Source organism: Myotis myotis, unplaced genomic scaffold (assembly GCF_014108235.1).
Source record: "Myotis myotis isolate mMyoMyo1 unplaced genomic scaffold, mMyoMyo1.p scaffold_m19_p_9, whole genome shotgun sequence".
NCBI classification, from domain to species: Eukaryota; Metazoa; Chordata; class Mammalia; order Chiroptera; family Vespertilionidae; genus Myotis; species Myotis myotis.
Genome location: NW_023416401.1, coordinates 31164264 through 31188054, shown reverse-complemented (window position 1 = coordinate 31188054; position 23791 = coordinate 31164264). Strand labels below are relative to the sequence as shown.

Sequence of the window (23791 nt, the reverse complement as noted above, 5' to 3'; positions counted from 1 at the left end):
CTTTCTTTATCCGAAGTTCTGAAGACTTGCTACCAGGGGAGCCGTGGTCAGTGGCAGCTTGTCCCAGGCTTACCCCCTCCCTCCTGATCCTGTCTCTAAGGGCCCTCCTCCTGCCTCAACGATCTACGCTTTAATAAAATGACTTTCGCTTTCAGCTGGACTCTTGTTTTGAGGTTTTTCCTGCACAAGAACCTGCACATCCCAAACCATGTTGGGGCAGACCCGCCTCCGCTCAGCCCCGTTCCGGGGACACACTCTAGTGCCAGGGCAGACTGGCCTTGGCTCAGTCCTGTTCCAGTGACAGTTTAACAGCTTGGCTCGCACGCCACGATTCAGACCCGGAATCTGCTAACAGAAAGGTTCTGCATGGTATGGCCTCCCTGGACCTGTCCCTTCCAGCTTGCACCTTAGCAGTGTAGTATTCTTCTTCCTAAATTCCATGTCTGTCTCTGCCTGTGACTAAACACTGGGCTGCTCCACTCGCCGCTTCCACAGCAGGGCGAGTACTGGGTCAGCCCGTTCCTCTGCCGGTCAGCAGACTCCCAGAGCCATAGGGGCCTGTGCCCAAGCTGAGTAAAGGCCACTCCCCAAGGAGGGGACACAGCTTAAAAACACCTTGTCCTGTCCCATCCCCAGCCACCTCACAGCTTTGGAGGGGAGAGGGGGGACTTGTGGGCTGCCACTCAGAAAAGCTGAAGGTCTCAGGAGTCTTCTGGACATGATTGGGCCCTGACACAAGGGAATGCATGGCTGTGCACCTGCCCAGAGGCAGTGATCTCAAACCTGCCCTGCAGATGAATGGGCAGGGAGCCAGTCAGTTAGGCTTGGCAAACTCACATATTAGTTGTAGAATGCTTTAAAGATTACTCCTTGCCCTAACCGGTTTGGCTCAGTGGATAGAGCGTCGGCCTTTGGACTCAAGGGTCCCGGGTTCGATTCCAGCCAAGGGCGTGTACCTTGGTTGTGGGCACATCCCAGGAGGAGGTGTGCAGGAGGCAGCTGGTCGATGTTTCTCTTTCATAGATGTTTCTAACACTCTATCCCTCTCCCTTCCTCTCTGTAAAAAATAAATAAAATATATTAAAAAAAGAAGAAAAAATAGATTACTCCTTGCTATTTTCTATATACACAATTATGTGATTTGGGAATGCAGACAATTTTACTTTCCCATTCCAATCTTTCTACTTTCCCTTTGTTGCATTATTGCAATGGCTAGAACTTCAAGCATAACGTTGAAGGAAAATGGTGAAAGCAGACATCATAGCCTGTGACCAATGTCAGGAAAGGATGTCTTCAGTGTTTCACCATTATGATGTTAGCTCTAGGGGTTTTCTTTAAATATATTTTATTGATTTTTTACAGAGAGGAAGGGAGAAGGATAGAGAGTTAGAAACATCAATGAGAGAGAAACATCGATGAGCTGCCTCCTGCACACCCCCTACTGGGGATGTGCCCGCAACCAAGGTACATGCCCTTGACTGGAATTGAACCCGGGACCCCTCAGTCTGCAGGCCGTCACTCTATCCACTGAGCCAAACCGATTAGAGCTAGCTCTAGGATTTTAATGAATGTTCCATTATCAGAAGTTTAGTTCTATTCCTGGTTTGCTAGGAGTTAGGAGTTTTTCATAAACAGATGTTAAATTATTTCAAACTAGAGACCTGTTGCACGAAAAGATTTGTGCAATAGGCCTTCCCTTCCCCTGGCTGCCGGCACCGGTTTTCCTCCAGCACCCAGGACCCAGGCCTTCGCTCCGGCCGGAGCCACCTTCAGTCTTTGCTCCGATGCTTCGCACCGTATGCAAATTAACCGCCATCTTTGTTGGCGGTTAATTTGCATATTGTGCTGATTAGCCAATGGGAGGTGTAGCGAAGGTACGGTCAATTACCCTGTTTGTCTATTATTAGATAGGATGGTTTACTACATCTATTGAGGTGATTATACCATTTTTCTTTAACATGTTAATGTGGTGAATTACACTGGTTATCAAATGTTAAATCAACCTTGCATTTTGGAGGTAAATCTCACTTGATCAGGGCATACTATTTTCCTACATTGTTGGCTAATATTTTTAAAGCTTTACTGCATCTATACTTAGGAGCAATATTGGCCTAAAATTTCCTGGCTTTATATTTTATGTGTCAGATTTTTGTATCAAAGATGTGTTGGCTTCAGGCAAGTCATTGAGTTTTGTTTTTCCTTCCTCTATATTCTGAAAGAGTTTATATATGAAATTGGTATTACTATCTTCCTTGTGTGTTTTATAGAATTCATCAGTAAAGTCATCTGTACCTGGAGTTTTCTTTATGGGGACACTTTTTTGTAGCAATTTGCATTTATATCGCTGAACATAGTTCTACCTTACCAGTGTATAAATTCCACAAAGACCCGCTTCTTTTGTTTCATCCAGTACCAACCAGAATGCCTAGCACATTGTAGGTACTTGGTAAATATTAAATAAATTAATGGATAAATGGAGATGGGTGCATGACTGAACAGTGAAAATGACAGTGATGTTTAGTAACTTCTGTTTTCCCAAGTTAGGTTTGCCATAGTCCTCCTTTAGATTCAAAGATCTAAAAGTACAGCATAATTTTGGCAAAAATTTGGAGATAATGTTAAGTCCAAAACATTATAATACTAAAAGCATAATATGCTAATTATACCAGACAGCCGAACGTCCTTCCGGAGGTCCTTCGGGACAAAGCCAAGGCAGGCACAGTGGGGTGATGGGGGTGGCTTCCCCTGATAGGCCAGGCCAGACTGCGGCTTAGGCCCACTCCCGGAAGCCTTCAGGAGGACATCCCCTGAAGGCTCCTGGACTGTGAGAGGAGGCAGGCCAGGCTGAGGGACCCCCTCTCCTTCCCCCGCCCCACATGAATTTTCATGCACCGGACCTCTAGTATGGTATAATCGTATGTTATTAACAAGACCTTAAAATGAATATGAATTATGGGTCTCCAATTTCTTTATTTAAAAATGTAATCGAACAGTGCGACTGATACAGTGTAACTGTGTGACATACTATTTTTCGTTAAACAGCCCTATCTCCTGTATTAATGGGATTTATATTAAATAGATTTAACTTTCAGTCATATTACTCCATGTCATTTTGCTCAAAATTAAGGAACACGGTTTATAGCAGAGTTCTTAAAAGCGATTGCAAAAGCTCTGTAAGATGATGGACGTGAAGTGGGAGATAACCAGGAGGTGGGGGCCTCTGGGGGGTTGTGTCCAGAGGACCGGGAAAGAGGGACCAGTCTGAATGCATCTCTGCTCTCTGCCCCAAACATATTGATTTAAAAAACGGGCTACAGGTGCAGTTTCATATTCTTGTTTTAGCAAATACAAATAATATATGACGATTACATGTGCTCATTTCCAGTTCTTTGATTAGTATGGTCATTGTTGACAATGATTTGGAGATTATGGTCCAGATCAAAGGTATAACGGTATTAAGGCGGGGAATCAAAACTGCGCGGCCACGTGTGCCCGTGACGAAAGCTGGAAAAGGGAGCGGCCAGGCGCGGAGAGCTCTGCGGGTGGTATATTCAGGAATGCGGGTTCTTAAAGCCAGTGTCTGCCCCTTCGCCTGCCCCACGACCGAAGCCACGCTGGCTTTCTTAAGCGCCGCCATGGCAGCCCCGGGTGGCCGCAGCCCCACCACCGCCACTGCCGCATCGTCCGCAGCTGCGCGCGGGGCTGGGGAGGCGGTGTTTACGGTACCGCAGACCCGCACGCGCGGCGCTCCACTCGGCCTCGGGGGCCGGCCCGGGAGGCGAGGCTGGAGATGCCCCGTCAGCGGCACTTACAGTAACAAGGACCTGCCCAGGCTGCGGTGATTACGGTAACGGGGTCGGCCCTTTCGGCCGCACTTACGGTACACGCGCCGCCGGGGCAGCGGCATTTACGGTAAGGGGGGCCGGGCTCGGGGGCAGCCGTCGGCGGCCGGCTCCGGCGCTGTCAGGTGATCTGCAGCCGGGCGGCGGCCGCCCCTGCGCCCGGCGGACAATGCAAAATGGCCCTCCCGGGCCGTGAGGGGCCGCGGTCCTCGGCCCGGGACCCCCGCGCCCGTGCCCTGGACCCAGGTGCAGCCCCCTCCAGCCCCCGAGCCGAGCGCCCGGCCTGAGCCCCGCGCCCACATGGGTCTGTGCTACAGTCTGCGGCCGCTGCTCTTCGGGGACCCGGAGGACGCCCCGCCCGGCCCGGCCCCGGCCCCGGCCCTGGCGGCAGAGGGAGCCGTGGCCCGGACCACACCCCCTCGGGGCGCCGGCGGGGGCCCGGCAGGCGCGCGGCCCCAAGCCACCCCGAAGAAGGAGTGGAGGCGGCGCCCGGACCCGCTGCGCGCCGAGGAGCGCGAAGCCGAGCGGGAGGCGAGGAAAGTCAGCAGGAGCATCGACCGCATGCTCCGCGAGCAGAAGCGGGACCTGCAGCAGACGCACCGGCTGCTGCTGCTGGGTAGGTGCCGTCGGCGCCGGAGCGCCCGGGCGCGCGAGCTCGGGGCGGGGGCGGGGACGCGGGGCGGGGACGCGGGGCGGGGACGCGGGGTGGGGGGAGGGAGGACGAAAGGGGGGCCCGGCGCGGCTCCCCGGGCTCGCGCGGCGTCATCCCCGCGCCGGGGGGTCGATGACGTGGGATACCGAGCGGTTTGTCAGCCTCAAATCCTGCGCGGAAGGATTCTTGCCCGACAATATTTACTTTGGCGACTCGGCCGAGAGCGCCCTGCCCGTGGTTTTGCTCTTTTCTACGCCTTGCGGGTGGGGCCGGCGGTTCGCTTATTACTAATTGCTGAGCTCCGCTGGGGGTTTCCTCCCCTGGATTGACTGATTGCCACGCTCCGTGACCCACGGGGGTGGCCGGCTCGAGCACCTCCTTTCCGGCAGCGGTGCAGTCATGCTGCACTTTGAGGACACGAAGGCGGGGAGGTGTGTAAGCCCGTGTAGCTTCCCGCAAAGCCTCTGCTCCAGTCGCAGCAGAATGGCGGGGTCCGCGGTAGGCGCGGCCTGCTCCCTTCGGAGAAGTAACTTCGGCCGCGGAAGGGACGGCAGCCTGTCCCATTGCATGAGTCCAGCCCGGGCGGGCGCTCTGGGAACCTTTGCTCCCCCCAGGGGCGGAACGGCGTGCGCGGCAGGCCCCCCACCGCTGCTCGCTGAGCTACCTGCAGGCGAGAAAGGGGGCACCAAATCACCAGCGTCCTGAAGTATTAAACTCCATGGTTCGCTAGTGTATCCTCAGAGCTTCTACGTAGCAAGCGTGACAGTCCCTCCACAAGTTAACCGAAGAACATTGGCAGGCGCTCCACTGGCGAGTCGAAGAAAAAATCACGAATTCCTGGTGCTCCTTGTTGCCTTTTAGGTTTTAAGGCAAAAGAATAAAAATAAAAAAGAAGATGTGGGCTTTTGGCCCGGATTTTGTGAGGTAGATATAAAGAAGAATGATTCAGTTCTGTACTCTGCTGTGTTTAGGGAAAGAAGCTATTCCATGATTTGAGTAAGATCCCTGCTTATAAATAAATATGACTTCTATTTAAGATCTAGAAAACGAGTCTTCAGTTTGAAACGGCTCTCCCACAGCAAGACGCTATGATTAAAACAAAGCAAACCTAGCTGCTGTATCCTGATGAAACATCTGAATTTCTAAGATAAAATTAATTGGGGGGAGGGGGGACAAAAATAAGCAAGCAGGTTGCCTGAAAAGGGCAGCAGATCCGATCAGAAGCAGAGCTCTCATCCGCAGTGCTGACTTCTAGAATGTGACAGAGCAATGTCCTCAGAGGTCTGCAAACACAGAATTATCATCCTAGAATCTCATACCTCAGTGAACCCCCATTTGTGTGTGAGGGTAAAATAGATTTTCAGACATCGCTGCCCACATATTTTTCCGAAAAGAAATTAATTGAAAATTATTCCAGCCAAATTTTTTTAAATGCCTCAGATTAAAATGACTCAAATAGGAGAGGATTGTGGTCTCAAGAAATAAGAGAATAAAGTAAAAAAGGTCGAGTTGCGGTGACATAATGTTTTAATGGGATTGTGCAGTTCAGCAGGTGTTTTAAAAGAGAAAAAGGAAATGTGAAAGCAAACTGGGGCCTATGAGCCCCGTTGGGGAAGCTCAGTTGGTTAGAGCATCATCCTGATACGCCAAGGCTGTAGGTTCGATCCTTGGTTGCACATACAAGAAGCAACCAATGAATGCATAGATAAGTGGAACAACAGGTCGTTGTTCCTCTCTCTCTCCCTCTCTCTATCTCCCCCTCCTTCTGTCTCTCTAAAAATCAATCAATAAAATTAAATTTTTTTAAAAAAAGAATGGACCAGTGAGCTCCAAAGAGCCAACTTCTTATGACCCATGTTGGAAGACTCGCCTCTTTAAAGACATCGTATAACCTAATATAGCTTGTATAGCGACATCATAGCTGAAATGACAATGAATCACATGACTCACACTTGGGGGGAGTGGGATTGTATCTTCCACCCAATGATGTCATCGGTAAAACACATACTGTTATATCAGGTGGACGTTATTTATTAGCTTTTGTGCTTATTTAAAATTAAGCACAGCAAGGTTCTTGGTTGTTGTTAGGATTTAGAACAGGTCTAGCTGCAAATCTCTGAGCCAGAAGCCTGACTTACAGACCTTAAGTGCTTGCTTCTGCTGCCATCTTGCTCACTGATCCCATTCACTCATTTATCTGGAAATGTGCACTGGGGGACAGAGAACTCTAGGTTCAGGAAGGACAGACTTGCTTCAAGGTCTCTCCTTACTCCACCCCCATTAGTCGTAGACTAGTCCCATCTTCCTAGTCGGTGTCTCCTCCAGGAGGCCCAAGCAGCGTCCTCCAGTAGGAATGTATGTTTAATTCCCTGGTAACCACGTTGGCATTCTATTCGCACCTCTCGTTCAGCACTTTGTTACCGTCTGCATGGCTTCGGGGTGCTTTCCTGTGCTCTGACTCCCCCGTGGGTCCATCCTCATGACCTTCACTTTGTCTCCTACACAGGACTAAGACCTGGGTACCCCACACAGTGCTAAGAGAACAAGAGTCTGAGCCACCATGGCAGTGAGGGCTTCATGGCGAGAGTAATGTGGTCCCCCATTTTAACTTGCAAAAGGAGCATTCTTTCAGGCATGGGGTGGCTGGTAAAGTCCACTAGGGTGGAGATAAGATGCAGGTTCCAGTTAGAAAGGCAGCCAGGGATCGTGAAGTCGGAACTAGACCCGTGCAGTAGGAACGGGGAGGGAATGTGCTTGGAGAAATGGCAGGCCAGTGCATGTGGAGGGTAGAGCATGGGGCGGAGTTCTCAGATAACTGTCACATCCGGAGCAGGAGCTGTGTATTGGTCAGCTTCAGCTGCCATAACAAAATGCCACGGTCTGAGTGACTTAAACAAGACATTTGTTTTCTCCCAGTTCTGAAGACTTTTAAGGCCAAGATTGAGGTCTAGTGGGATTGGTTTCTGGTGATGCCTCTCTTGACACAATTCGGTCCAAGACTTGTATGAGAGACCGTATGCTCTGTTCTAAAAGGAACAGTGCGTCCTCGCTTCATCCCATTGTTGCCTTATGAGGATGCAGGCCGAGTGTTGTCAGGTCTTCTGATTTTCCAAAATAAGATAAAAATGCCCATTTTCATTTGAAACCTACTTATTCTTAAGCATTGACTCAAACTACTGAAACACAATCTATGTGACTGATGCAGTCCAACAGGCCGCATCTTAATTCTGATCTATCTTAACACATTGCAGACCAGTAGTTTTATTGCTATCTTTACCTAGTGGCCAGATAAGTTTCTATTGAACGAGTACAAAAAACATTTTACATAAATGTTAAAGGGATGCTTTAAAATTAAATACCCATTACATTTTTGAAGTTATTTATTACATGTTCTTACAAGCTAGTATCTTTTTAAAGTATGATACTTTGTAAAACCCTGTGTAATATGCAGCAAGAATTCTCGTGATCTGTCCTCAATGTGTTAAGCCACACAGACATTGCTTCAGGCTGTGGGCTGAGCTCCAGGGACAGCGGCCATGGGTCAGCACCAATTAAAAACACAATTGACAAGGCTGGATGTGAGATCAAAATATTTATCCAAACACAGATTGAAAGCAAAGCTACATTCATCAGTCTTCAAGTGAATTTTCTGCCACTGAGCTCATAGTAGATGGCATTGATTTTTCTTCCCCATCTTTTGTTGACGATGATGTCAATTCCCTGTTCAGCACTTTCCAATTGGGGAAAAGTCATCATGTGCCCCCTAACTATTCATTTGCTATTATCCTTTTACCAGATCATTCAAATTTAAAATGCCAGTTGTGTGTAGGGTTTGTGTTTTTTTTGCTTCATTCAGTTATGTCCTGTTGTTTATTTGTGTGTTTGGTACTTCTCTGCCATCAGTACATGTTTTGAAAAGGAAGAAATCTGTTTGGAACAGTTACTGCTTTTTTTCTGTATTGGGCTATTAGTATGCAAGGTGAGGCAAAAGTAGGTTTACAACTGTTCATTGGGAAAATAATACAATAATCAATAAATAAAAATGCAAGAATAAACTGTGCCCTGGCCACTGTGCCCTGGCTCAGTGGTGGCGCATCGGCCCACGCACCAAAGGGTCCAGGATTTGACTCCCAGTCAATGGCATGTACCTGGGTTGCAGGTTCCCTAGCCCCAGTTGGGGTGCATGCGGGAGGCAACAGTCACTGTGCCTCTCTCACATCAATGTTTCTCTCTCTCTCTCTCTCTCTCTCTCTCTCTCTCTCTCTCTCTCTCCCTCCCCACTCCCTTCTACTCTCTCTAAGAATCAATGGAAAAAATATCCTAGAGTGAGGATTAACAACAACAAAAGAATCAACTGTATTTTGTGTACTCACAACTGTAAACCTACTTTTGCCCCACCCTGTAAAACAGAGGTCTCTCATACAAGTCTTAGCCTTGGTCTCTCATACAAGTCTTAGCCTTCATTTGTGTCTTCAGTTTCTCTCAGCGGAAGTTCTTGGTACAGTCACCCAAAAAAAGGAAGAAAGAAAGAAAAAATATTCTCCACTGTGAGGTTTTGAACACTTTTATTTTATTTTTCAATTTTCTTTGTCTTTTTTTTCTGAGAGGCAGTGCATTCAGTGACCCGGGCAGTCGTTGTTGAGGTGTGTGGTAGACTTGAACGTGGCATCCGGGACACATCCTCATCAATCTGCTGCCCTCGTGGGCCACGGCCTGCTGAAGTAAAGCATCATGGCTGTTCAAATGCGTAGAAATCCCAGGCACTCTGGCCGAGCCGTAGTTTTTCTAGAGTCACAGAAGCATAGCGCTTCCTCCCAGCCTTGGAAGAGGATGCAGTGTGGTTGTTGTGTTTTAGCCAAAACTCCTGTGTCACTCTACTGCATATACTATTTATGCAGTTTTATAGACTTAAAGCTGCCTTTGTTTCCATGAAGCCGAATTTCATCCCAGGAATTCAGGTTGTTCTTTGGCCTGTCAAAGCATCCAGAGTTCAGAGCCCTATTCAAAGCTGCCCTCCTTGACTTGCCTCTTAGTCAGCTCAGCACCACACACTGCGTGGCTTAAGCAGCAGACATCTACTTTCTCACAGTTCCAGAGCCCGGGAAGTCTAAGATGGAAGACAGCCACCTTCTCGTGTGTCCTCACATAGTAGAAAGAGAGAGCTCCGGCCTCTCATTATTATTAGGACAGCACTCCTTAGGGTTGGGGAGGCCGATCATAGTCTGAGAGCCAGTCATAAGGAGGCCCCACCCTTATGGCCTCATTTCATTTTAACTACTTCCCAAAGGCCCTGTCTCCAAATACTGTTCCCTTGGGGATCAGCACTTCAACATGCGTTTTGAGGGGACACAGTCCAGTCCCTGGCACTTGCAAGCTCATTTACGTTTACACAGATGATTAGTACTCGCCCTGAAAGTGGGCTCAAGCTGGATGTCAGCTATTGGTGGTTAAGGGTGTCACTGGAATATATGACCATTTTATAAATACTCAAAATTTGGGGACATATTTATGGCCCAGTAAAAGATGTATAGAGGCATGGTGGTTAAGAACATGAATGGCATTGGAGTCAGGTAGACTTCGTTTGAAATGCCAGCACCCCCATTTACCAGCTATGTGAACATAAGTAAACCTTTCTGAGTTTCAACTCTATTTCAATCATAACCCCAAAGCCTCATGCTTACTGAGAGGATTAAGTGAAATGAATGGAAATGATGTATATAAATTTACTTAACATAGAGATTAGCACATGGAAACAACTCAATAAATTGGTATGATCTCTGAATCCTATATTCAGCTAAACCAGTTCTCACTCTAATACCAATACTCCAAATTGTAAACTAAATGGTAACCTGAGGTCACACAATCTTAAAAAAGCTAATCCTGTTCCAAATGGGAAACAAACTCTTTAACTGCAATAGAGAGGAAAACTAGACCCTATCAGCTAAAGCAGTAACTCTATGTTTTGAGTCAGGTGAAAACTGTCCCCTATTGTTTTAAAATTCTCTTACTAAGAATGAACAGGCAAAGCCCAGGGAATCTGGGGGACAGTGAACCTACTCTGCACTGTACTGTAATGGTAGATACATGTCTTTATACATTTGCCCAGACCCACAGACCGTACAGCACCAGGAGTGAGCAGACTGTAAACTGTGAACTCTGGGTGATGACGATGTGCCAACGTAGGGTCGTCGATGGTAACAAATGCACCACTCTGGTTGGGGAAGTTGATCATAGGAGTGCATGGGAGTGGGGCCCGGAGTAGATGGGAACTCTCTGTACCTTCTGCTCAATTTTACTGTGACCCTAAAAATGCTCTAAAAAATTAATCCCTGGCTCTAAGGTTCCACTTAAAGCAAACAAAAGGAGGCACACTCGGCACTTTTTCCGTAGTTGCATCAAAATTCTGCATCTGAGGAAAGCCCATTTGTTCAAAGTCCAAGTGTGCCCTAATTGATTTATGCGACCTTCCTGTGGATTCTGGGTATCCTTCTGTGTGTGTGTGTGTGGTGGAGGGGGGAGGGGGTGGCTATAGTTTTCATTGTACAAAGAAATTCAGTGTGGCCCTGGCCAGGTAACTCAGTTCTTGAAACATTGTCCTGATACACCAAGACTGTGGGTTCCATTGCCGATCAGGGCACCTACAATAAGCAACCAATGAATGCATAAATAAGTGGAACAACAAATCTCTCTCTCTCTCTCCCTCCTTCTCCCTCTCCCTCTCCCTCTCTCCCTCTCTCCCTTCCTTCCTCCCTCCCTCCTTTTCCTCTTTCTCTCTCTCTCTCTCTCCCCCCCTCCCTTCCTCTCTCTCTCTAAAATTATAAATATTAAAGAAAAAGAAATTCAGTGTGCTGAAAAGAACCAGTAAAATGCCACAGGATAAAACAGCTGTTTCATGTCTTTCTTTCCTTCCTGTACCAATAAGGGGCAGTTCCATAATTCCTCACCTCAGAAATTACTTTAATACTTTATTTAAGAATTACTTTTTAATGTAACAACATACTGAACATCAACTATTGATAAGTGCTGCGTACAACTCAAAAGCACGCAGGGATACAGTTGGTCTGAAGACTTTGCCGCGCCTAATGGAGAATGTTTATTCAATATTCAGATCCACTTCCCTCTTGTGGTCTAATGGTATTTTCTCAGAAGAAACTGCTCCCATTTGGGCTTGGATGCAGTACTGATGTCATAATGGGGTGAGGGGGAGCCAGTGTGGATGGGCTCACAGGGTGCAGAGCACTCACTCCCGTGTTCCCAGCCCGTGGGCGCCGTGGAACTCCGCGTGGACCGCTGTGCATCCTGCAGAACAGTGCACAGGAGCCCGGTGGAAGGAGGCCTCGGCGTCTCATAACAGTTCTGAGCTGGACAGCTCTCGTGAGCGCTTAAAATGGTTCCTAACTGGTATTTGCTCTTGCGCCAAACCTCAAAGTTGCTTTTTCAGAAACATTTATTTAATATATTCTGAAATCATTTGAGCTTAATTTCAGCATTCACCTTTATTGATTTCTTCATGTTTTTATTGTTTTTCCTTACAGTGGTGAAACAGACAAAAAACAAAGATATTTGTTCCTTAGCAATGCAAGCAAATGAAAATATCCCTGTATTCCTGCCTGAGACAGCGATTGCAGGATGCATAACACCAGTCAACCTTGCAGGCTCGAGGCACGTGCATTTTGAAGGCCGGTCGTTTCCCTGGGAGCCCGGGGATGAAGGGACCGAGTCCTCCCCTGGGAGTAATCAGAGGCGTCATGTGAAGCTCTCAGAGCTGGAACACGTTGGCATGGGTGGGCCACGTGGCAGATAGAGTATCACCGAGAAATGTCAGAATCACTGATGGGGAGAGACCTCTGCGTCGAATTTCTTCTTTGCCATTCATTTGGTCTTTGTGTTCGTAATTTGGTGTTTGCCGGCAGAGAAGACAGTTACGCCGTATTTCTAAGATCCTGGCAATGACAGTCAGGGGTGATGCTTGTGGGATCACAGATTCCTGCTTCTCGTTGACCATCTCGTCATCTAACCCAGAGGAATGACACGTTTTCCCGGAGCGGTTGGACAGAAAGCACGCCTCTCTGCCGGAAGCTGGGTGGTTTGAAGCCTCTTGTTGACCGGCTGATTGTTTCCCCCTCCCCCTCTTTTTCCTTAGATGGGGTGCCACCCATAACTGCCAGGCCAGGGGCAGTTTCTCTGTCTCTCTGTGCCCCTCTCTTTCTGCAACTCTCCCCCTCTGCCTGGAGAACTTCTCTTTCCGTTCCAGCACCAACTCCATCTTATTCTTCACATCTCAGCTCGCTTGTCACGTTCTCTTCATAGAGGCCTTCCCTGATGCCCATTTTACTCTTTCCCTAGGTAACTGCCTCTCTGCTTCGTGGAACTTAGCGTATTTTGCAATCATGTCTTCATTCCTGTGTTTGCTTAGTGTCTGAATCCAGTAAGCTCCTGCATCCAAGGACCCCATCCTTCGTGTTTTCCGCTCGGTCGCCGGGGTCCTGCATGGCTGGTGAGGGAAAGTTTTTCAGTAAATAAATGGATGTCAGAATAAGCTCAGAATGGTGATAAGCAAGGCGGGTCCCCCCGCACCAAGTGTCCCTGCTGGGGGTGCCCACCCTGCCCTTTGGTGTCCTGCAGGTGGGTGGGTGCTCTAGGTCAAGGGTGCAGGGTTAAGGTGGCAAACTCCTCTTTTTTTGGAGGTTACTTTGTTTTGTGGATTTTTTCTATTGAAGTATAATTGACGTACAACTTTCTATTATATTCAGGTGTGCAGCATGATGGTTCAATCTCTGTACATATTACAGAATGATCACCACAGCACGTTTAGTTAACATTCGTCACCACACAGTTACCAAAAAACATTGTTTTTCTTGTGATAAGAATTTTTAAATTTACTCTCTGAGCAACTTTCCAATATACAGTTTAGCATTGTTAACCGTGGTCACTACGCTGTACATTACATGCTCAGGACTTGTTTCTTTTCTAACTGGAAGCTTTGACCCTCTTGTCATGAACCACTCCCCTGTGAACGCACCAGACACCCTCTCTGTGCCCTCTGCTTGCTGCTCCTCAGCCTCACCTGGTCCTCTGCCCCTGGAACCTGCCCCCTGCATCCCTAAATGGCCAGGTCCTGCCCATATTGTAAAGGCCACCTCCAGCGTCATCTCCTCTTTGAAATCCTTCGTGATCCCTCTCTTGGCGGTCTCTTCTCACCTTATATGTACTTCCCGTATAACACCTTTTTATCTTTTGTTTTTTAATTTTTCACCAATAATGGAAATTTAAATTGGGAATTAAGTTGCACTTATTTCCATTTTAGCATTTTAATCTTTGTAAATAGCCTAGCCATGGGCAAGATGTATCTGAAAGCTTCAACGACAGCAAACCATAATGGGAAACCTGTCAACTTTGAAATGTAAACTGATGGTTTGACGTCCAGAAAGCTTTGCCCATTATACTCTTTCTCTTGTTCTTCCTTCCCTGCAGCTTAGGTCCTTCCACTATCAGAACCTAAAATGCTAATAATTCTACTTCAGGAAATATATTTTACATCATTTCTATAAAACTAAATGTAAAGCTAATTTTTATTTAACATAATATATTATTTTGTGAAATCAAAACAACAATGAAATACCATCTCACACCTGTCCAAATGGCTATCATCAACAAATCAACCAACGACAAGTGCTGGCTAGGATGCAGAGAAAAAGGAACCCTCTTGTACTGCTGGTGGGAATGCAGACTGGTGCAGCCACTGTGGAGAACAGTATGGCATTTCCTCAAAAAAATAAAAATGGAATTTCCATTTGACCCAGTAATCCCACTTTTAGGAATATATCCCAAGAAACCAGAAACACCAATCAAAAAGGATATATACACCCCTATGTTCATAGCAGCACAATTTACAATAGCTAAGATTTGGAAACAGCCTAAGTGCCCATCAGCAAACTAGTGGATTAGAAAACTGTGGTACATCTACACAATGGAATACTACGCTGCTCTAAAAAAGAAGGATTCTTACCATTTGCAACAGCATGGATGGAACTGTGAGAGCGTTATACTAAGCGAAATAAGCCAGTCAGAGAAAGATAAATATCACATGATCTCACTCATTTGTGGAATATAATGAACAACATAAACTGATGAACAAAAATAGAACCAGTGTCATAGAAGAATCAAACAGACTGTCCAACCTATGAGGGAAGGCGGAGGGTGAGGGGGTAAGAGACCAACCAAAGGATTTGTATGCATGCATATGAGCATAACCAATGGACACAGACAATAGGGGGGTGAGGGCATGTTCTGGGGGGTGCGTGGCTGGGGAGAGGTCAATGGGAGAAAAGGGAGACTCATGTAAAACTTTAAACAATAAAGAATTTAAATTTTTTTAAAAAAAGATGTATAATGTGCCAGACACTATGTTGGGTATTGAGAATATTGAAAACCTTATTAGCACAAATATATATATACTAGAGGCCTGGTGCATGGATTCGTGCACCGGTGGGGTCCCTCAGCCTGGCCTGTGGGGATTGGGCTGAACCGGCTCTCCAACATCTCCCAAGGGGTCCCAAATTGCGAGAGGGCGGTTCTCAGATGACACACCTCAGAATTGGGCTCTCTCCTCTCTGGTTCCGGTACGTCACCCAAGAACCGCAGCTGCCAGGTCACCAGAGCTCAGCAGCTCTGTGTTGAGTGTCTTCCCCCTGGTGGTCAGTGCACATCATAGCTACCAGTCGGACAGTCACTTAGGCTTTTATATATATAGATAATTTCTATCTTATGATATCACAATTGATGTGATCCTATATAGTAAAAGGCTAATACGCAAATCGACCGAACAGTGGAACAACTGATCGCTATAAAGTGCACTGACCACCAGGGGCAGATGCTCAATGCAGGAGCTGCCCCCTGGTGGTCAGTGTGCTCCCCCTCAGCCAGAAGCCAGGCTCATGGCTGGCGAGTGCAGCAGCGGTGGTGGGAGCCTTTCCTACCTCCGCAGCAGCACTAAGGCTGTCCAACTGATGGACATCCCCCGAGGGCTCCAGGACTGCAAGAGGCTGGGCTGAAGGACTCCACCCCCCACCCCACCCCCGCCGCCCCCATCCTCTCCCCCGAGTGTGTGACTTTCGTGCACCAGGCCTCTAGTATATACATATAATGTTTATATGCATATAAACTCTTCAAAGGACCTTATATGGGGATGTAGTATCAACAGAACCAGAAGAAACTGTTCACATCTCTCTCTCATTCTGAAGTTCCTTAATGATGCACCATCCAAATAACACTGCATTTCACAATTTGGCTTGAAAGAATACTAGGTTTCTATTGCACATAACAAGGCTATAAAGTTTTTCTAGATTGTGTGTATATATCTATATGCAATATGCTTACAAAATTAGATAACACCTTTTTATCTTATATCGTAGATACTTATAAGGTTAGCTTAAATCTATTATCAGATTATATATTCTACTAGAGGCCCCATGTATGAAATTCATGCAAGAGTAGGCCCTCACGGCCCCGGCTGCCTCGGCCGACCAAGGCAGCGGCTTCATCTGGAAGGTCGTCCTGACGATCCTTCCACTGTTCAGCCGTTGGGTCGATTTGCATATTACGCTTTTATTATTATAGATGAGAGTCATGTCCATTCTGATTCTTCTCTGTATCCTCCGCACCACCTGGCAGAATCTGGCCTAAAATAAATCGGAAATAATCATTGACAAAACAGAAATGGGAACATGGGGATCCTGCTGTGCTTTGGTTGGGTTTATTCCTCAAACCAGCCACCAGGGGGTGCCGCCGCACAGGAAAGCTGGGCTGACTCTGCATTGCTGGCGATGAGAAGGGAGGCTTCCTGTCATTGCCCAACTGTGCTCCAGGGACGGAGTGAGTCCTGGAAACCTGGAGGTGGCTGCCACCCTGACTCCTGTACTGTTAGAGGGGAAACTTGCACGCACTAAGCTCCTAGTTGTGAATGATGATTTCTGGGCAATTCTCTCTATTCCCTTGTTTCAAAGGGAAGTTGAAGGGGCCTGTCCTTCTGATGAAAGGGACATGCGTGGGGAGGGGGACTATGGGGCCTGGGCAGCATGCCGCAGCGTCCTGCAGCAGGAGTTAAAGCCGCACCAGGGTCCTGTTTCCTCTCTGGTGTGTCCTTTGTTTTTTCTACTCTGGGAATATGTTTTTCCATGTTAAAGAAAACCCAAGCCCAGGACCTGTGTGTCCATGTGACTCTGTACATTCCTGGACAGGTTATGCACCGTTCTTGAGTCTATTCTGCAAAACTGTTCCCATCATCTCTGTCCCCAAGAAGGCTCAATGCTTCTCAACTGCCACCCATTTCTAGTTTTGTCCTGCCTGGAATCAGTTCACATAACAGAATTATTTTGAAACCAAAACTCCCCGTGTCACGGCCCTGCGTCTGACAATGCCTCAACCTCTCACGTCCTTGAGATGAAGAGTGGAATCCTTAACAGAAGCCACAGCCCATCTGTGTGAGTCCTTGACTCCTTGGGACAGTCCCGCCTGTCATCTGCACTCCATAAACACGGGGGGAGCTCGGTGATAAAACCCACACAAATGACATCCAACTACCAGGCCAGTAAGAAAGTGAGGGACTGAAGGAACTGAAGGTGAAGAACTGGTTCTGATTCCTCGCTACCTGCTGTGTTAGGGAGTGTCTTTTACTGTGCCATGCTGCGGGGAGGTTTGCAGGAGTGTTGATTTTGTCGTTTTCACGATTGTTTTGGGGGGACTTTAGAGCTTCCTGTCTCACCATGCACGGGTTAAGGTGCATGGTGACAGCTCTTAGTTCAGATGAATCCGTCCTTCCCGAGGATCAGTGGTTTCCTGGCAGAGTTGGGGAGTTAGGGAAGAACAATAACCCTTCCTTTACATGAAAGGACCACACCCCACAGACTGGATTAGGTTAAAACCATCATCACCGGAGCTCAAGGGCTGAACGCAGGGTGGTGTGGCCCAAATGCCTCAGGGGGCAGCAAGCTCTGTGTAAATTTAGCCAGGGCTTGGCAATTTGCATGCGTAATAAAAGCATGATTAACTAGATTGGAAGTAATCAAACTTTTCTTTTTATTCTACTTTATTCTACGCTCCGCTTTTGAAGGAAAGGGGTGATGACAAAGAAAGGGCCAAATTCCTGGCATCAGATGAACGAGGGATCCATAAAGATTCCGTCAGTCTCCTACTCTGTGCATCTGAAGTTTGGTGGTGGTGTTTGTTTGTTTTTAAGTTTTGGATGTATTTTTAATTTCTATTCCAATACAACCAATCCGAGAACGTCAGGAGCCACATTCTTCATTTCGCCAGTACCTCATCAGTATCTGGTAGCAGTAATTGCCAGTTTGGGATTAGTGAGAGGATCGATGTGCAGAGGTCCTTGGGACATCAGAACTTGAACGTAGTTTGGGGCCACTGACTGCAACCGGGCCCCCATTTAGAGCCCGCTGTCAGGAGCCTCTCACACACTGACTGTCTATTTGATGATGCTAAGCAATTATTGCCAGTGATTTCAGGTACAATATTGGCACTGCAATTGTATTTTTTTTTTTACTTTTTTTTTTTAATTAAATCTTTATTGTTCAGATTATTACATTTGTTCCTCTTTTTTTCCCCCCATAACTCCCCTCCTCCCAGTTCCCGCCCCACCCTCCGCCCTCACTCCCCACCCACTGTCCTCATCCATAGGTGCACAATTTTTGTCCAGTCTCTTCCCGAATCTCCCACACCCCTTTCCCCCCCAGGAATAGTCAGTCCATTCCCTTTCTATGTCCCTGATTCTATTATAATCAACAGTTCCTTCTGTTCATCAGATTATTTATTCACTTGATTCTTAGATTCACTTGTTGATAGATGCATATTTGTTGTTCATAATTTGTATCTTTACCTTTTTCTTCCTCTTCCTCTTCTTAAAGGATACCTTTCAGCATTTCATATAATCCTGGTTTGGTGGTGATGAACTCCTTTAGCTTTTCCTTATCTGTGAAGCTCTTTATCTGACCTTCAATTCTGAATGATAGCTTTGCTGGATAAAGTAATCTTGGTTGTAGGTTCTTGGTATTCATCACTTTGAATATTTCTTGCCACTCCCTTCTGGCCTGCAAAGTTTCTGTTGAGAAATCAGCTGACAGTCGTATGGGTATTCCCTTGTAGGTAACTGGGTTTCTTTCTCTTGCTGTTTTTAAGATTCTCTCTTTATCTTTTGCTCTTGGCATTTTAATTATGATGTGTCTTGGTGTGGTCCTCTTTGGATTCCTTTTGTTTGGGGTTCTCCGCGCTTCTTGGACCTGTAAGTCCATTTCTTTCACCAGGTGGGGGAAGTTTTCTGTCATTATTTCTTCAAATAGGTTTTCAATATCTTGCTCTCTCTCATCTTCTGGCACCCCTATAATTCTGATGTTGGTACGCTTGAAGCTGTCCCAGAGGCTCCTTACACTATCCTCGCATTTTTGGATTCTTTTTTCATTTTGCTTTTCCGGTTGGGTGTTTTTTGCTTCCTCGCATTTCAAATCATTGACTTGATTCTTGCACTCCTCTGGTCTGCTGTCGGGAGTCTGTATAATATTCGTTATTTCAGTTCGTGTATGCTTAATTTCTAGTTGGTTCCCCAATATAAGATCGAGGGTCTCATTAGTTTTCTTGTAGATCTCATTAAGTTTATCGGCGGCTTCTAAACAGTTCTTGAGAGACCTTAAAAGTGTGGTTCTGAACTCTATATCTTCTATTGACAATTTTGTCCTGTTTCTTTGTCTCCGCATTTTGTTATGCTTCCTTGGTGCACCCCCTAGTGGTCTTTGTTCGAAGTCTTATAGTTAAATCTTGATTGTTGTAGCTAATTCCAGGGAGGGTTTGACCTCCAGGCCAAGTGGCTATGAGAATCAGCTGTGTCAGCAGTGAGAGAACTTCTGTCCTCTAGGGAGGTGCTAATCTAGCCTTTGCCTGAGGCTATCCAGCAAATGCCTGTGTGCAGGGCTTGGGCGGGGCGGGTCGCACAGGATCAACAGGGTGGGCCAGAGAGAGCAGTTATGGCGGCTCTCAGTCCTGTCCCCAGGGGCTCTGCCTCTCTGAGTCCCAGCACCCGCTGCACACCTCGGAGAGAAAGCTGCACTCGCTCTGACCGAAGCCAGACAGTCCCGCTTCTCCCGTTTGAGTCTGGGTCCCTAAAGACTCGCCCGGATCTGGAGCTCAGAGTCTGCGACTCCCTCCCGATTGAAAACGCCAACCGAGCCCTCCGCCGCCAGCCCGCTCCGCGCACTCCGCACCTCAGAATTTGACTTCAGCACTGCGCCTCCTCTGAGTGTCTGTATGCGTTTCTCTTTCCTCCTAGTTGTAGGACTTCCACTCAGCCGGCGTTCCTGTGGTTCTGGGTGCTGTCCCTTCCGTTTTTTGGTTTCACTTTTGAAGTAGTTGTTCAAAGCAGCAAACTCCGGCGTTAACCTATGCCGCCATCTTGGTTCTCGATGCTTACTTTTTTTCCAATTGTATTATTTTAAAAGAGCCTCTATTTTTCAGATACTGTGTGGGTGGTGTGATGTCTGCACTATGCTTTGGATAATACAGGAGAAGGCAGAGGGGTGGGGAATTGATGAAACAGATGAGCCACGAGTGGACTGCTGACGCTGGGTGAAGGGTCCATGGGTCCATTACATTGTTCTCTCTACTTTTGCATATGTTTGAATCTTTCCATAGTGCAGTCTCTTTTTTAAAAAGCCTCCTGCATGCAAACATTTCAGTCTCATATGAAAGAAAACAACACTGGAGAATGTAGAGTTTTGAGCATTTTTTGTTTGTTTGTTTGTTTGTAAGATCCTATAAAATCAAGGAAAGATAAAGTACTTTAAAAACACTTTATTTGGGCCCGGCTGGCGTGGCTCAGTGGTTGAGTGTCGACCTATGAACCAGGGGTGGCAGTTCGATTCCCGGTCAGGGGTGTGCAGGAGGGAGCCAATCAGTGATTCTTATCATTGATGTTTCTCTCTCTCTCTCTCTCTCTCTCTCTCTCTCTCTCTCTCTCTCTCTCTCTCTCTCTCTCGCTCTCTTTCCTCTCTTCCTCTCTTCCTCTCTGAAATCAATACAAATAGATTCTTAAAAAAGAATAGGGGTATTCTCTTACATAACCAAGGTACAGGTAGCAGCTTCAGTGAGTTTAGCATTGATATAATAAATATATTAATTTACCATCTGTTTTCTAATTTTATCAATTGACTCAATTGCTTATTTTTTAGCATTTTCCCCCCTGCAGTCCAGGATCCAGTCTAGGGTTTGGTCTCTCTTTAGTTCCCCTAACCTAGAGCGTTTCCACAGTCTTTTGTTTGTTTCTGTAATATAGCCATTTTTGAAGAATAGTCCCCTCACTTTTGTTTTTTAAGTTTTAGGTTTTCCCGATGTTGCATCTGATCGAGCTCAGGTGATGCCTCCCTTGCCAGACTACATGGATGATGTGTGTCTTTTCAGGGTCTCCGTCTGAAGCAGGCGATGTCCAGACCCTCCCCTGGCCATGCTGTTGTTTTGACGACCCAAACTTCTGTCCAGTTCCTCTGCGGTGTGGTTATTATTTTTTACTTTGCAGCTGATATGCAGTCAGTGGGGAGGCCATGGGGATGTCCTGTTCCTCATGAAAGTGTTCCCCTAAATGTAGCCTCCATCGCTGAATCCTGCGCTCGGTGCCACCCTTTTGCCCCACCTATTCGTTTACCTATTTGTGATTGGCATGGACATGTGCGATGCCTATATTTTTCAGTGGTGTAGAATTAATTACCATACTAAAATATTCTGCCGCTCAAATCATCCCAGAGTTGGCCAAGTAAGAGCCCCTTCAGGCTGGCTCTTGTGTTCTTGTGACAGGCCCCCAACATTCTTTAAGCACTTCCTTACTTTCTGGCAGAACAGGGTTCTAGGTTGGTCTTGGAGCTGCCCTGTCCCTGCCCTGGAACGGGCCATTTCTCTGTGCACGTATTATGAGCGTATTCAGACATGTTTTAGAGACCATGAGTTTATACCAGTCACTACAATCTCAGTCCACCCCACAGGCTCTTCCTTGCCTTCCGTATTTGCATGCTCCTTCTTCCCCTGTGGCTCTCTCCTGGCTCTAATACATTTAAGATGGAGTGGGATTTGCCTGCAATCAGAGACGCCCCATGGAATGTCAATCTTTAATTTGTCTGTAACTTAAACCCATCAAATGGTTCCTACTTAATGACAAGTCTAAACAAACCATGTAATGACAAAGGTGGACAGATACTAGGCTCTGTGTCCCTTGTGTCTTATCAGCAGCCCTGCACGTTTTAGGAAGAGCCACTGCAACCTGAGAAAGGTGCGTAGTTCCCACCTGTGATAAAATTTAGGTTCTGTTTAATTTCACGTACAATTTGACATTCTATTATAAGGCACACTGTTGCTTTAAACTCTGTAACTAAGCCAAATTCTAAAAGAAACCAGTTGCTAAGGCAACTGGGCAAAGAGTTAACAGAACACATATAATTCATCAGTCATTATATGCAGATTAATCTGCCTAACTGAGTTAGAAAAGAGGTGAGCTTGTTTGATTTTTCCTTTTAAAACTAGTGGAAGAGAGAATGGTGTGATTTTTTTTTTCCATCTATAAGAGCCTTGAAGTTCCTTCTGGAAAAGGCGTGGGCTTTGAGATCCAACACACTCCACCCCTTTTAGGCCCCTATGTGACCTTCAGACAAGCAGCCTTATCTTCGAAATGTGGATAATAATGTGCATCATGTAGCTGTAGTGATGCTCAATGAGATGCTGGAAACAAAGCACCTTTTGGTGCCTTAAAATTAAGATGGGGGGTAGCTTACAGAGGTTAGCATACATTTCTCTAGGAAAGGAAATGAAAAATACATACTTTTCTTCACTTCTATAATTTTACACACACACCTCTGTGTGCTCCCACTGTGTGTTCTGTTGAACTCAAGAGAACTAGATTGCTTGTCTGACCCTTCCTACTAGACTGTTAAGCTTCTTGAGAACAGGGATGGTGTCTACTTCATTACCGTCCTCTCAAGGCTGGGTAGGGAAGGGGGGTGGGGGGTGGGGGGGTTGGTATTCAAAGAATGCTCTGTGGTGAATGAATGGAAATGCACTGATCTTTTTAAACAAATATGAATAAATTTCTTTAAAATGTGGGAAACAAATCTGCCAAATCAAAAATAAAATGTGGAAACCTCCTCCAGTCAGATAATAAAACCCAAAAACCATAAAGAGAAATAGTGTTAAACATGTTTACATTAAATTTTAAAAACTTTTTTTATCGAAAGAAATGCTATAAACAAGACCTAAAGAAATTAAACAAGTGGAAGAGGGGGAATATGTGCAACACATGACAAATAAGGGGCCGGATTCCTTATTTTATAAAGTGTTCGAAAATGCACTTGGTTTGAAAACATCCTTCAGTCCCTTCATCTGTCCCTCAGGCTTTACATTGCCACCTGCTGGCAGGAAACTGTAATTGCCATGATCGACATAGGAATTTTTTCTTGTTTGTATTGTGCTAAAATATGCAAAACAAAATTTACCATTTGAACCATTTTTAAGTGTACAGTTCTGTGACATTATGTACATTCCCAGTGCTGTGCAACCATTGCCTCCATCCATCCACAGAACTTGTTCCTCCCCCAAACGGAAACTCTGTACCCTTTAAACACTAACTTCTCATTCCCTCCTACCCCCAGCCCCTGGCAGCCACGGTTCTACTCTCTGTCTCTCTGAATTTAACTTCTCTAGGTCCCTCATATAAGTGGAATTGTACAGTATTTGTCCTTCTGTGACTGACTTGTTTCACTTAGCACATTGTCTTAGAGTTCATCCATGTTGTAGCATGTGTCAGAATTTCCTTTTCAACGCTGAATAATATCCCATTGCATGTATAGACCACGCTTTGTTTATCAATTCATCTATTGTGTGTTTTTTGTCGTTTTTCTAACATGTCTCGTTGCCTTTATGTTCCCAGCTAGCAGCTAGTACTTTGCTCCGCTGAGGTTAGGTAGATATTGAACAAATCTTTGTTGCCTATACTTTAGCTCATTGTTCACGTGCCCACCTAGTAGAAAAAATCAGAAGCTCTTCAAAAAGGGGTAATGTAGAGGAATAAAATGGATATGTATTTATTAAGTTAATGTTGAATAAAAATAATAATTACTACATCTTTTGAGAGCTCGCTACTCACCAGGCACTGTGATAGATGAATTGATTCTGAATAATTCTCACCACATTACTATGAGGAGAGCGCCATTACCCTCACCCATTCACAGAGAAAGAAACTGAGATAACATGGGGTTTG

At 46.2% G+C, this 23791-nt stretch overlaps 1 protein-coding gene across 1 annotated transcript in view; it reads left to right on the top strand.

Annotated features, from left to right (window-relative positions):
• The first annotated feature begins 3776 nt into the window (after positions 1-3776).
• The window catches only part of GNAL (G protein subunit alpha L), a 102643-nt gene continuing 82628 nt past the window's right edge, over positions 3777-23791 (top strand). The window contains exon 1 of the mRNA XM_036321026.1: positions 3777-4458. Coding sequence (XP_036176919.1) covers positions 4143-4458 — 316 coding nt within the window. The 5' untranslated portion in view covers positions 3777-4142. The remainder of the gene's footprint in view (positions 4459-23791) is intronic.